This window comes from Castor canadensis, chromosome 4 (assembly GCF_047511655.1).
Source record: "Castor canadensis chromosome 4, mCasCan1.hap1v2, whole genome shotgun sequence".
Lineage (NCBI taxonomy): Eukaryota > Metazoa > Chordata > Mammalia > Rodentia > Castoridae > Castor > Castor canadensis.
Window position 1 is genome coordinate 137,618,626 of NC_133389.1, and position 15,913 is coordinate 137,634,538.

Consider the following 15,913-nt stretch of genomic DNA (forward strand, 5'->3'; position numbering starts at 1 on the left):
AGATACCTCATGCAAATAAAAACCAAAAGAGAACTAGAGTAGTAACCCTAACATGAGGGGAAGAAAATGATTGCAAGAGAAAAAGGACACAGAGTCATGATAAAAGAGTCAATCACCAAGACATATAATGATTGTAAACATATATGCACCAAAAGTCAGAACTCGCAAAAATACATAAAATAAATATAGACAGAATTGAAGGAGAAAAGTGGCAGCTCCACAATAATAGTAGGGCACTTTAATAGACCACTTAAATAATAAAGAAACCAACCAGACAGAATGTCAGTAAGTCAAGGATGTGAACAATAATATAGGTCAATTGAACCTCACAGACATTCAGAACACTCCATTGAGCAACAGTAGAATAAACAGTTACGTGGTACATTCACCATGGTGGACCATATCATAGACAACAGAGTAAATTTTAGTGTGTTCATTTTAGAAGTTTGAAGTCATTCAAGATGACTTTTCCAATCACAATGGCCTGGAACTAGAACTTGAGAGCAGAAGGAAAACCAAACAAACAAAAGTAGCTATAAATTAAACTATATACCCTTAACTAATGGTTTAAAAAAGAAGTCTTAATGGAAATAAGAAAATATTTGAGATAAATAAAAATGCAACAAACTAAAACTTAAGAAATATAGCAAAACATGTTAAAAGGGAAATTTATAGTTGTAAATTCATTAAAAAATGAAAGATGAGTTAATATCAAAAGCTTACTTCACCACTGAAGAAAAATTAAAAAAAAAACAAATGAAAGTTAAAGGTAGCAGAAGAAAGGAAAGAATAAAAATTGGAGCACAAATATATAGAAAAACAACAGAGAAAAATCACAAAATCAAGAGTTGGATCTTCAAAAAGATCAACAAAATTAACAAATGTTTAGCTAGATATTGTAATGAAAAAGTGAGCAGTAAAGAAGAGGACATTGTAACTGATTTTACAGAAATGAAAAGAATTATAGAAGAGTACTATGAAGTTGTATGAGGATAAATTGAATAACCTAGAAAAAAAAGTAAATTCTGAGAAAAAAGAAAACTGAATCATGATGAATTAGAAAAGTTTCAGAATAATCAATTAGTAAAGAGAGTGAATCAGAAACCAGAAAACTTTTAACAAAGAGACGGTTAGAACCAGATAATGTTATCAATCAACATCCGCAAACATTGCCAAAAAATTGAAGAGGAGAGAATACTTCCAAACTCATGGGTCAGCATTGTCTTGATAATAAAGCCAGAAAAAGAGCCTGTAAGAAAACTGCAGATCAATATCTCTGATGTGTATTGTTGTAAACAAACAAACAAAAAACTTCAGGAAAATACTAGCAAACTAAATTCAGCAGCATGTCAGAAGTTTTATACACTGTGACCAAGTGGGATTTCTCCCAGAAACCAAGAGTTTCAACACACAAAAACTAATCCACATAATGCACCACTTTTACAGAATAAAGGAGGAACAACACACACACACACACACATCTCAATTGATTCAGAAAAAACTTGACAAATGCAACATCTTTTCATAACAGCAATCAACAAATTTGGAATAGAAGGAAACCTAGCACTAATATTGCCCTCAGTGGTGAAATAATGAAACCTTTCTCTGAAAGATTATAAATAAGAAAAAAGATACCCCTTTTTACTACTTCTATTCAACAAAGTACTGGAAGTCTTATCTAGAGAAATTAAGCAAGAAAAAGAAATTACATTTCAAATAGGAAGGCTAGGGTTGAAATGATCTCTGCTTACAGAGGATATGATTTTATATGTAGAAACCCCTAAAGGATGCTCATAAAACCCTATTGAACTAATACATGAATTCACAAATTTGCAGAATATGAAATCAAAACATGAAATAGGTTATGTATAAAATAACCTTAAAAGAAAATTGTGGGGAAATTCTATTTATACTACAATCAAACAGAACAAAATACTTCAGAGTTTAATTTAAAAAATGGAAGCTGTACTCCAAAACTGTGCAACATTCTTGCAAATACTTAATCAGGATACAAATAAGTGGAAATGTAGCCAATGTTCATAAGTGGAGAAATTTAATACTGTTAAGATTTCAGAAATGGCCCAAGCAATGTGAATAAATGAATAAATAAAAAAAAAGATTTCAGTGCTATCCAAAGTGATCCTACAGACTGAAAGGAATTCTTATCAACAGTGGTTTTTTTTCAGAAATAGAAAAATTTGTCCTAAAGTTTGTTGAAAGTTTAGGGAACCCTTAATAGCCAAAATAATCTTTATAAAAACATTGAAAGCCTCTCACTTCCTGATTTTTTTTTTGTATGTACACTGTTCTTTTTTTTTATTTTTATTTTTTCATTTTTCTTTTATTATTCATATGTGCATACAAGGCTTGGTTTATTTCTCCCCCCTGCCCCCACCACCTCCGTTACCACCCACTCCACCCCCTCCCGCTCCCCCCCTCAATACCCAGCAGAAACTATTTTGCCCTTATCTCTAATTTTGTTGTAGAGAGAGTATAAGCAAGAATAGGAAGGAACAAGGGGTTTTGCTGGTTGAGATAAAGATAGCTATACAGGGCATTGACTCACATTGATTTCCTGTGCGTGGGTGTTACCTTCTAGGTTAATTCTTTTTGATCTAACCTTTTCTCTAGTACCTGGTCCCCTTTTCCTATTGGCCTCAGTTGCTTTAAGGTATCTGCTTTAGTTTCTCTGCATTAAGGGCAACAAATGCTAGCTAGTTTTTTAGGTGTCTTACCTATCCTCACCCCTCCCTTGTGTGCTCTCGCTTTTATCATGTGCTCATAGTCCAATCCCCTTGTTGTGTTTGCCCTTGATCTAATGTCCACATATGAGGGAGAACATACGATTTTTGGTTTTTTGAGCCAGGCTAACCTCACTCAGAATGATGTTCTCCAATTCCATCCATTTACCAGCGAATGATAACATTTCGTTCTTCTTCATGGCTGCATAAAATTCCATTGTGTATAGATACCACATTTTCTTAATCCATTCCTCAGTGCTGGGGCATCTTGGCTGTTTCCGTAACTTGGCTATTGTGAATAGTGCCGCAATAAACATGGATGTGCAGGTGCCTCTGGAGTAACAGTCTTTTGGGTATATCCCCAAGAGTGGTATTGCTGGATCAAATGGTAGATCGATGTCCAGCTTTTTAAGTAGCCTCCAAATTTTTTTCCAGCGTGGTTGTACTAGTCTACATTCCCACCAACAGTGTAAGAGGGTTCCTTTTTCCCCGCATCCTCGCCAACACCTGTTGTTGGTGGTGTTGCTGATGATGGCTATTCTAACAGGGGTGAGGTGGAATCTTAGTGTGGTTTTAATTTGCATTTCCTTTATTGCTAGAGATGGTGAGCATTTTTTCATGTGTTTTCTGGCCATTTGAATTTCTTCTTTTGAGAAAGTTCTGTTTAGTTCACATGCCCATTTCTTTATTGGTTCATTAGTTTTGGGAGAATTTAGTTTTTTGAGTTCCCTGTATATTCTGGTTATCAGTCCTTTGTCTGATGTATAATTGGCAAATATTTTCTCCCACTCTGTGGGGTTCTCTTCAGTTTAGAGACCATTTCTTTTGATGAACAGAAGCTTTTTAGTTTTATGAGGTCCCATTTATCTATGCTATCTCTTAGTTGCTGTGCTGCTGGGGTTTCATTGAGAAAGTTCTTACCTATACCTACTAACTCCAGAGTATTTCCTACTCTTTCTTGTATCAACTTAAGAGTTTGGGGTCTGATATTAAGATCCTTGATCCATTTTGAGTTAATCTTGGTATAGGGTGATATACATGGATCTAGTTTCAGTTTTTTGCAGACTGCTAACCAGTTTTCCCAGCAGTTTTTGTTGAAGAGGCTGCTATTTCTCCATCGTATATTTTTAGCTCCTTTGTCAAAGATAAGTTGCTCATAGTTGTGTGGCTTCATATCTGGATCCTCTATTCTGTTCCACTGGTCTTCATGTCTGTTTTTGTGCCAGTACCATGCAGTTTTTATTGTTATTGCTTTGTAATATAGTTTGAAGTCAGGTATTGTAATACCTCCTGCATTGTTCTTTTGACTGAGTATTGCCTTGGCTATTTGTGGCCTCTTGTGTTTCCATATAAATTTAACAGTAGATTTTTCAATCTCTTTGATGAATGTCATTGGAATTTTGATGGGAATTGCATTAAACATGTAGATTACTTTTGGGAGTATAGACATTTTTACTATGTTGATTCTACCAATCCATGAGCATGGGAGATCTCTCCACTTTCTATAGTCTTCCTCAATCTCTTTCTTCAGAAGTGTATAGTTTTCCTTGTAGAGGTCTTTCACATCTTTTGTTAGGTTTACACCTAGGTATTTGATTTTTTTTGAGGCTATTGTAAATGGAATTGTTTTCATACATTCTTTTTCCGTTTGGTCATTGTTAGTGTATAGAAATGCTAATGATTTTTCTATGTTGATTTTATATCCTGCTACTTTGCTATAGCTATTGATGATGTCTAGAAGCTTCTGAGTAGAGTTTTTTGGGTCTTTAAGGTATAGGATCATGTCGTCTGCAAATAGGGATATTTTGACAGTTTGTTTACCTATTTGTATTCCTTTTATTCCTTCTTCTTGCCTAATTGCTCTGGCTAGGAATTCCAGTACTATGTTGAATAGGAGTGGAGATAGTGGGCATCCTTGTCTGGTTCCTGATTTTAGAGGGAATGGTTTTAATTTTTCAAGTTTTAAAACTTGCTAAAAAGGACACAGTTGTCAACACAGTGCAGTACTGTTGTAATGGCAAACTGATAGAGGAATGGAATAAAGACCTCCTGAATGTATGTCCAAATTATTTTTTTCAAAGGTGTCAAGATCATTTTGGAAAGAGATATAGCCTTTACAACAAATGGTGTTTGTAATATATATATACATATATATATGTATATAATATATAATATGCAAAAATGAAATGAGATAATTACTTTATACCGTATAAAATTTAACTCAAAATGGATCAGAGATTTAAGCCTAAGAACTAAATTATATTTATAAAGCCTAAGAGAAAAGCTTTGCATTAGTAAGGATGTAGAGAAACTCAAACCCTCATGCACTAATGGTGGAACTATAAAACAGTGTGATACCTGTGGCAAACCATATTCTGCTTTATCAAAAAATTAAAGATAGAATTAGAATGTGACCCAGTGTTTCCACTTCTGAGTATATACTCCAAAAAATTGAAAGCAGAGACCGGGACAGATATTTGTCCACCTATGTTCATAGCAGCATTACTCACACTAGATAAGAGTAAAGGCAACCCAACTGTCTATTAGTGGATGAATGAACAAATTATATCATATATACTTAATAGAGTACTGTCCAGCCTTTAAAAGAAAGAAAATCTTGACACATGCTACAGCATGTATGAACATCAAAGACATTAGAGTAAAAGAAATAAGTCAGTCACAAAAAGACAAATATGGCCTGATTCTACTTACAAGAGGTTCATACAGTAAAGTCATAGAGACACAAAGTACAGCAGTGGTTTCCAGGAGGTGAGGAGACAGGAAAATGGAGTGTTAGTGTTTAATAGATACAGTTGCAGATGGGAAAGAAGAAAATGTTTGGAAAATGGATGATAGTGAGGATTGCACACAATGTGAATGCTCTTGATGACTCGAAATACACATTTAAAAGTGGCAAGCTGGTAAACTTTATGCAAATTTAATAGTAATTTTAAAATTGGGAAAAAGTCATTGTAGAAACCATTTTCATTCAGTTTGGTATTTCAGCAGTAACTTACTACAAGTTTGCTTCCATTTGAAGGATACTTGATTGTTCTTTCACTTAACCAATAATTTCTTCTTTTGTGAAATACACAAATTAAAAAATGTTCTGTTTTCTTTTGTTTTAGCGAAGCAGAAGACTTTAAACCAGAACCAAGTGCTAAAGTACTAGAAGGTTAGACATTTTTCTTAATTTTTAGAAAGCATTCAAAGGGAAATTTTGTTCACTACTTTGACAACTTTTTAGTTATCAACCTTGAACTTGATTTCTTTTTATTTTTCTTTTAGTAAAGTGATTGGAAAGTGATTCAATATTATGTCATTTGGGCGTTATAATAGGTCTTAACTTAGTATGAAGTATATGGTCTGATATTATGACTTTACAATGCTATGCTCTTATGAGAAAACAAGAGTGTATCATCATGCTGGTTTATATCTGGGCCAGAATCCACGACACTTCAATTTAATTATTTCTTTGACAGGTCATGCTTCCTTTGTGTCTTGGCTTAGTCCTACTAAAATGTACAAAAGGCTTTTTAAAGGCAATTTATTTGTTCACATTAATACCTGTTTTAGGATGGACCTTATATTTATTTTTTTAAGTATTTATTTTTACAAACTTTAAACATTTGTTAGGATTTTTTAATCTGCTATTTGTTCACACATAAGAGGATAAATGTGATTCCTTCAATGACTGCATGCACAAGCATATGTTTACTACAAAGTAGCTTTGAAACTCACACCAAAAGTTTAACAGGATTATTTCCATGCAACCCACTCAAGGAACATGGTCTCTAAGCTTTGAAGTTGAACTCATTTTCATCAAGAAGAGCACTAAGTCTGCTTGAATTCCATGAGCAAATTATAACCCATAGGTATCTCAATAATCACTGGTAAGTATTCTGAATTTCAGAATTACAGGATCTTTGACCCAGACAGAATCTGTCTACAACTCTTTCATTTTATAGAGGAGCGGATTCAAGCAGAGGATGAGGCAGTGATTTGTCCAACATTAATCCAAGTTATAAATAGAGTCGTCTGGTTCTCATCTCCTGTGCTTAAATTCAGCATACTGTTTTGTTTTATCTAACTTTTGCTTTGATCATGTTCACTTTTTATATCTCCCAGTAATATTGCAGCTGCCCAGGGCAAGAGTTTATTTATTAATTCATTCAAAGATTTACTGAGTTTCTACTTTTTGCTGTAAGATTTCATTTATGAACAGTCTGACAAAGTCCTTGCTCTCATGGAATCTGTATTTCAACTTGGAGTGGGGAGTTAAAGGATACTGATATAATTCCAGATGGTGACAAATATTCCGATCCCATTCATGATAAAATCCCAACTCATTGTAATTGTTTACAATCTCTGCATCATCAAGACATCTCACTGACCTTCCATTACCTTTCTTACCTCCTTCCTGGTTTCCCTTTTTTGGCTCACTTTGCTTCAGCCCCGCTGATCTCCTTGCTGTTCTTCAGATCTTCTAGTCATTTGGGGGGCCTTTGCAGTTGCTATTGCTCCTGTGGTGTTCTTCCCATGTCTGCATTGCTCATTCCTCACCCTCAGACCTTTTCTCACTTGTCACTTTCTCAGAGAAGTCTCTTCTGATTACACTCTCTGAAATTGCAACTTATTTCCATTCATAGTCCTATATAAACCATACTTTGCTTTCTTTTTCTCCCTGACCCTCACCCGGGAGGACAGTATATTTTAATTATTTGATATTTTACTGTTCTCTAGAGAACATAAGCATCATGACAGTGGGGACTGATGTGTTCATAGTTATATCCCTAAAAGCCAAAAGTAGTACATTGGCATTTAATAGATGGAAACATTTAATGAGCTAGAGACCATGAGAGGAAGTAAGGAGGAGTGAGGGGGAGCACATAAATACTGTTTTATTTTGTAGAGATTTAGGTATTCATTAGACATTTAAGTTGCAATTTTACATGAACAATTGAATGTTTAAGTCTAGAGTTCAATGGAGAAGTCAGGCTAGACTATAAAATAAAATCTTAAATAATTTAAACATGAATATCTGGGTTTCTTAAATAACAGGAGTCTTTCTGTGCCTCTTCATTAAAATAGCTTTCTAGTTTGTTCTAAAGGTATGATGCCTATATAGCCTGGAAACTTTAAAACTGGTATTTGGAATTATGGTCCTGGTATTAAACTCAAATATTTTCAGTCATTTAAAAGCAAATTTTAGTGTCCTTTTGTGAGAGAGGCTGGGAAGATAGTTTCATTTCCATTCTATATATGGGGATCCTGAGATTCAGAGAAATTAAATTTAATTTTACAATGTCCACACAACTCTAAAGCAATGAATCTAAGACTCAAATATAGCATTTCTGACCCCTTAGTAGGTGTGCTGCCTCTCTAGCAGTGGGGTTTTGTGAAACTTCCTTCATAGTGTGTTTTCTATACCTCGTTGGCTGGATTTCTTTCACTGGTATATTGACCTCCTCCCCTGGAACTTCAGGCAAGTTTTAGTTCTGTAGCAATTCTACCACATTTCTTTTAAATGGTGCCTCAAAGCTTTCCTGATTCTTAACAGAAGTAACTATTTTATAATACCAGCCTTTCTTCTGTATTTTAATTAGTTATGTAATTAACTGGAAGGAACCCTAGGAATCATCTTCAGGGCAATCCCTCATTCGCAGGTAAATAAACAGGACTATAGGGATTAAATGGTTTTGCCTAGAGGTGTAGCTACTCAGTTACAAAGCCTGCTTCTCCTAGTATGTAACATTTAATCTTTCATACTCCCTAAGTGAAGGGCTAAGACATGCCCCTACACTCTAAGTTTCTCATCTGTTTCAAATTTGTTTCTATTGCCTATATTTCTTCCATATGCCTAATTCACATGATTCTTTCATGAAAAATACCAAATTTGCATCAACAAATATATAGACCTCTGAAAAAGTTTATTTTCCTTATTTTTTTTTCCTATCATAGAAAGTTTTCAGGAACAAAACCCAGAGAATTCAAGCAGTGTTAAGGTAAGTATTTTTCAATAGCCTCCAACTGATCTACCTTGGGGTCCAGTTGTGAATAGCCCAGTTCTCAAAGTCCAGTCATAGACAGTGCTGTGATCTGAGGAACATCAATAAGCATACCCCTATTCACCTTTACTTAACACCCAGAGCTCCTCAGCTGACTGAAATGGTCCGTGTCTAAAAATCCCTTCATGAAAATTTCCACCCCTTGAGGTTGAATCATCACAGAGTAAACCACTGATTCTGCTAGCACGGCTAGCATCTAAGTTCAATTCCATTGATTAGCTCTATTACGAAATTCTCCAGAGAAAAGCTTAAGAAGAGTACTTGGCCTTGCCTTGAGGCACGTTTTAGTTATAAAGCTACAAGGCATTGTGGCAGAAGAGACTGCTATGAGACCCACCTAAAATTCTGAAAGAAAATTCTTCTCTCTGACCAGAATAATTAAGAAAAGGACTTCTAGTAGACCAAAGAAGACAGGATGAACCTGTTGTTTTGTTTGTTTGTTTTCTGTTTTCCCTTGCCACTTTACAGTCATGGGAAGTGTGAGACAGCACACATAAGGAGTTCAGAGCCCCAGCATTCTAGCTGTAGGACTAGAAAAGAGGCTGCTGAGGGCCAAAGACTCTGAGGGAAATTGTGGAGAGGGAGGACCTTTAAAAAGAGAGCCCCTAAATATGTTTGTAAGTCTCCCCTGAGTTAAACATGCGTGGACCTGACTTGAAATTATATAGACAAAAGGTTTTGAGAATCTGAACTGTAGTCTGAACAGGAGTTCACATACTTCCTTTCTGGGTTAATTGCTGCTCTTGCATTCAAAGAAATGACACGGGTCTACAGAGTAAAGCCAGTATTTTAGCCATGTTCCCAGTACTATCAGGTAAACACCGTTACGTTATTGCTTCAGACACCACAAATAACTAACATTTCTATAAAAAGAAATTGGGAGTTATGAAGCAAACATTCCTTTTCTTCTCCCCTTATCATTTTATCTACTCTGAGAAAAGAATGTGTACCTTACCCCAATTAATACAAAGGAGGAAGTGGGCAAACACTGCTCACATTTTTCATGGTTAATGTATAGTAGTAGCCAACATCCTCATTCATAAGCAAGGGCCAGGTTTACAAACAACAATTGCTAAGTCTCAGAGAATAATTATTCGAGGTTTGAGAATCCAGACATCATTCATGTTACATGGTACAATGGTTGTCCTACATGCTTTGAGTATTTCTAGGTATGTCTAATCTTTAGTGTTCAAAGAAAGCTAAATCAGCATGTCAATTTGCCTTGGCAGTTTGTCACCATCTTTGACGGATCTAAGAATGTTGTTGCCAGTGCACATCCCTCAAAGGAAATTACTTCAGGTACAAAATATACCATGTTTTTGACAACTAGTATCATACATTTCTCAATAACATCATTGTGAATCTAGAATTTTTGAGGGGCTTTTCCTTTGTGTATTATCAATGGCAGATTGAAATAATACTCTTACCATTTGCACAAATAGCAATTTTCAATTTATTATGCAGTTGTCTTTCACCAAAGGGTAACAGATAGTGTGACTAACATTGATTAGGCCCCAGCTATCCACATTTTATTGAGGAGATAAATGAGAATAATTAAGGAGGAAAATGGTAGTAGGTTCTCAAAGTGACACACAGTGAGTAAGCTGCATAGCTTTGATTCAAACCCAGATCTAATTAATTTTAAGACCTAAACTCATTCAACATCTCCCTGTTCACACATTCAAGTAGCTTATTTTTTTATTGTTGTGCTGGGTGGGGGTACGTTGTGGCATTTACAAATGTACTTACAATATATCAAATATATCATACTTGAATTCACCCCTACACCCTTCTCCTTCATCCTCCCCTTCCCCCCATTCCTGGAACAGTTTCAATAGATGTCATTTTTCCACTTACATATGTGTACCCAGAACTTATACCATATTCAAATGGCTTCTTGAGCAATGTAGGAAATGTAAACAAAAGGGAGCAACAGTTTGGTCAGGGGTAAGCACACTCCATCTGAAGAGGCAGCTGCAATTGCTGGCTTGCTAGATTTTTGCCAGGTCTTCTACTTCAGTTCTTCCTATTTTTCCAAGAGAGGCTAAATATGGAAATTTTATATGAAAATTCTTGATTATGATTGTCATGTAGTGCAGTTAGGAGACTATGGGACTCTGGCCATGTGTGTTTTCAAGTACTGTTATGACCTATCATTTACTGAGGTATGATAGTCACTAAAAGCCCCACATGCTGAGTATCTGGTACAAAAATGTCCAGATAGAGACTTTTTGTTATCCATACAGTCCCATCTAATGTGACAAAAAATATTACTTGGGGACTGTCAACAGAAATTTACCCAACCTAATTGAGAAATGATAGCATTTTTAATGCACCTCTGCTTTCACTTGAGTGTTCTGATCTAGCTTGGACCCTATTCCCAGCATGGCCACTTTTTTTACTCACATGGTCTTAGGCAAGGTATTTGAACTTCTCAAAGCTTCCATGTCTAAAATTTAAGGTATTATTATTCTTATTTTCCTTTATAGGAGTCTCATAAAGGTTAAGTAAAAATATTTTGTGAATATTCTGTAAGTTCCACAAGTTATTTTATAAATGTCAACTTCTGATTTCTTAATCAATACCCTAAAGTTACAACCTCAAGTAAAATGTCTAATAAACATTCATGTTCCTTTTTCTTTGTCCACAGAAACTCCCAAGATCAGTATTTCCAAACAAGGGTCTAAAATGCTGGCAAAGGTATCATCAACTCTGTCAAAGGTGTTTTCCCGATCTAATGCAAATACTCCCAAATCTTCCTAAAAACCTTATCAGGATGAGCACTGAAGCTCTCTATTTAATAAAAATGGGCTTCCCTTGGAAATAAAATTATTTTTAAAGTAGAATATAGTGTCCTATGATTCTTGTAACATTATTAATGGAGTAGCATGTGATGTCTCAGAACGATCCAACAGTATATAATATTTTATACATATCTATTTCCAAACCACTTATCATTTCTTTATGGTAAAGTTTCAAAATCCTTTGGAAAAAAATGTACAGTACATTACTGTTACCTATAGTCACCTTCTATACAGACCATATGGTCCAGCAATCCCATTACTAGGTAAAATAAGTGTTTTGGATGAGCAATTTGGTATAAAATATTAAACACTAGAATTACCTGAATGCCATCACAGTAAATAACTAAAATTATAATTAGCAAACCAGGTAGGTATCCACCATCCTACCAGAAAATGAAGATGGATTGTTCCTGTTAATGTTTTAGAGGATACTGTCATCAATATTTGAGAAAATTTTGCTTTATAAAATTGAGTTTCATCTTAGTGAAGTTTTTAATGCAATTATGATAAGGAGCTCTTTGACAAAAGGAGTGATTATATATCTAAAATGTTTTATGTAAATAATAATGAAATTATTCAATTGGTAGTTTAGTCTACTTATAAGCTCTTAAAAGTTGACCAATCTCAAAAATCATACATCATATTAATTTATAAATACATTTTAAACAATAATATTTGACAAGGCATAGTTAGAAATTCATTTCAGAATTATTTTTAGGAAAGCTAACTTTATATCAGTTTGCATTCATTTATAATGTTAAGGAAAGTATCCCTGTATTGGTCCTCTAAACTGATGTGATATCACAGCCTAGAAAAGCCACATTTCAACATAACAGAAGATTTCACTAAAAACATTTAAAACACTGTGTTTCACATACTCTGAATTTAAAGACTTAATATGTAAGAATAATGTACTCTCTGACATAAGAGGAGTTATAATGGCAAAGGAATTACTCAGCTTTTCCAACTCAATTAGAAGAAGATTTAAATTCAGAATTAGTTATTCTCAAGCTTTCAGAAAGACATGGTTAAATGATTGATAAATTTAAGTCCCAGGAAAAACTCTTATAAAAGATTTTGTGTTAGAAGGGATGTGTTACATGAAACACTGTCCCAATTTCCCCTCAATTATTAAAGTTACTAAGTTATCAAATATTGAATTAAAAATACAAATTATGGGATGAAATCTGTAATAGGTAAAATTTCCAGAAGTAATAGTAACCTTCTAGCTGTTGACTCAGAAAAGTACTTTTTAAAATTGCAAAACATTGAAAGGATTTCTTAGGTTGTTGATTCTTTTTATATTGGACTAAAAAGGGAGGTGGAAATTTTTTTATTTGCTGAGGACTAAGTAGTAAACATTTTAGGTTTGTAAGGCATATGGCGTCCTTCAAAACTACTCCCTGTGCTGTGGTAACACAAAAGCAGCCATAGGTAGCACATGAACAAATTAGTATGCATGTGACCTGATGAAACTTTATTTGTGGACACCAAAATTTGAATTTAATGTAATTTTCACATCACAGCATATTTTTTTTTTATCTTTTCAGTTATTTGAAAGTGTGACTGCCATTCTTTGAATGGTCAAAAACAGGTTACAGATCAGATTTATGCCATGTGGGGCAGTTTGCTGACCTCTGTACTGTAATACTTTGGAAGCTTATTGATGATATGAGGTATAAAGACTATTACCTAAGAATAATGGGTTTTATGAGTAAAAGTTCAAAATATATTACAAAAATTAGTTCAAAATGTTTGAATGTTAATCTCTTTAATAAACTGGTTATCGAACACATTGTTGACAAGCACTATTTATTGAAGACACTATCCTTTCCCCATTACATCCCTCTTACCACTTGTTGAACATCAGTGAACCATATATGTTTGGATTTATTTCTGGCTTTTCTGTTTCTTTGGTTTGTGTTTCTGTTTTGATGTCAGTACCATAGCATTGTGACTATTATAGTTTTGTTATATAATTTTAAATCAAGAAGTGTGATGCCTTCAAACCCCCATCGCAGCTTTACTCACAAAAGCTAAGGCAAGGAAGCAACCTACATGCCTGTTGATGAATGAATGGCTCAAGAAAATGTGATTCATGTATCTAACGAAATAATACTAGAATAATATTGAACCTCAACAAAGGATATCCTGCCATTTGTCCAAGATGGATGAGCTAGTGAGATCAGATGTTCTAACATATATTAGTCTAAAAAATCAAATATATAGAGAGAATAAAATAGTGATTACCATGGGTGGAGGCTGGACAAGAAATGTGGAGATGGAGGTCAAAGGATATAAAGTGGCAGCCAGATATAAACAAACAAATCTAAAGATCGAATGCACAACATGAGGAAGATATTATGTAGTGTATTACTATACTGTATATGATAAAACCATTAATATATCAGGGGTTTTGATAAATTAGGTTTCAGCTTCTTTAATAATAAGGAAAATGAGTTATGTTAATTTGTTTCACTATAGTAACTTTTTTACTATCTATGTACATCCATCCCCTAACATCTTGTTATAAACTTCAAATTCACAGAGACATACAACCTGCCAAATCTGAATCAATATGAAAATAGTGGGCTGGGGATGTTGCACAGTTATAGAATGCTTCCTGCTTGCAAAAAGCTCTTGGTTTGATCACCAGCATTGCAAAATCAAGAAAAAAAAAATGAAAGAAGAAACCTGAATACACAAATAACAAGAGATTTTCAATTGCAAATCAAAAATTTCCAACAAAGAAATGTCCAGTAGACTGTGGTTTCTTGGATGAACCCTACCAACATTCAAAGAATAATTAGTATTGATCTTCCCTAAACTTTACTAAAAAGTAGAAGAGGAAACACCAAGATCATCTTATGAGGCTAGCAGTACTCTCTTAACCAGAGCCAGACAGGAGTCATCTTTTTTATTTTTTCTAGTTCAAACGTCTACACTGAGGTATCATAGAATTGTTTAACTGTAATGGAAATTAAAGATCAAAAGTCTTTAATCTCAAACTTCATAAAATATTTTTTATCATTTTAATAATTTCAGGGCCTTTATTACAATTTACTTTAAATTAGTCATATGAAATTTGTACATAGGATACTAAATTATAAATTTTCCAATACCATAAAGAAAAGTTGTGTTCTTAATCACACATTTCTGTGCTAGAGAACTTAAAAAAATGCTAGTTATTTTAAGCTTTCAAAAGTTGAAATCTATTTTTGAGAAGGACATCTTTTTTAGTGTGTATGATAACTATAGCCTTTTCTTTTACAGAATACAATCTCCAGATTTAGAATTTCTAAAGGAAATCTTATTCCAAAATTCTTATTTAAATTTCAATAAAGTGGTTAGTGATAGGTGATTTGGGAAAGATGAAAGAGTTACATTGATTAAATGATTTTCAGTGTACACCGATTTGGGGACTAGAAGATGCAAATGAAATCATGACATACATTTCCATGAAAGTTCTCATTACTAATTTAACTTAGAAGAATTAAAATAGCCCACAACATCACACTAAAGGAGAAATGAGGGTTCATTTAAGGAACATAATTAGCTTTAGGTGAACAGGAGGGTTAACAGTTAAGTAATTTTACTTTCAAAGTCACTCAGTGACATGGAAGGTCATGTGACTTGACTGTGGTTTTTGTTTGATGTTTTGGTGCTGGGGATTGAGCCCAGGGTCTTACTATTTAGCTCTACTCCAAGCCTTGTGATATTTTCACCTGAAGTAAAACCTCAGATTTGTAGATTTATAAAGTTTTGGTGATGAAAATAACATGTATATTTAGGGAGAGCTCATATTATTATTTATTCATGTCAGTTTATTCTTCATTAAAAATGTTTTCACCTCCTCAAATATGGAACAGAGTTATACTGGGGTGCAAAGTATTTCCAGTGGCCACAGTAGTTTCCTTAGAGAATATGGCCACTTGCACCTAGAAAGATTTGAGGTGAGAGAAGCAAGGGAAACAAGATGACTTTTTGGCTCTGTACATAAGAATCCATGTGTTGTACCTGTGGTCGCCAAGACTAACTTACCCACAAAATTTTAAGTTTATGGCTACATAATGTGCTACAAGAGACTGTACCAAGTATTTGTTGATCTTCTATATCTCAGGTACTGCAATAGTGGGATGAGATAAAAATAAGTGAACCAACTTAAAACCTTTAGCTCAATATAATGCGCAAGTAAGACACATTAACTGACAGTCACTGTGTAATAAGCAGAGTAACTAATGTAAGCAAAGCATGAAAGAAAGATAGCTGAAACATGTACCTACATGTATCAAATCACATA

General features: G+C 34.2%; 1 protein-coding gene across 1 annotated transcript in view; it reads left to right on the forward strand.

Moving 5' to 3' along the window:
• Nucleotides 1-11,572, forward strand: part of Fsip2 (fibrous sheath interacting protein 2) — an 87,480-nt gene extending 75,908 nt beyond the window's left edge. The window contains exons 18-21 of the mRNA XM_074072305.1: nucleotides 5,870-5,916; nucleotides 8,703-8,746; nucleotides 10,039-10,108; nucleotides 11,460-11,572. Coding sequence (XP_073928406.1) covers nucleotides 5,870-5,916; nucleotides 8,703-8,746; nucleotides 10,039-10,108; nucleotides 11,460-11,572 — 274 coding nt within the window. The remainder of the gene's footprint in view (nucleotides 1-5,869; nucleotides 5,917-8,702; nucleotides 8,747-10,038; nucleotides 10,109-11,459) is intronic.
• The last annotated feature ends 4,341 nt before the right edge of the window (nucleotides 11,573-15,913 follow it).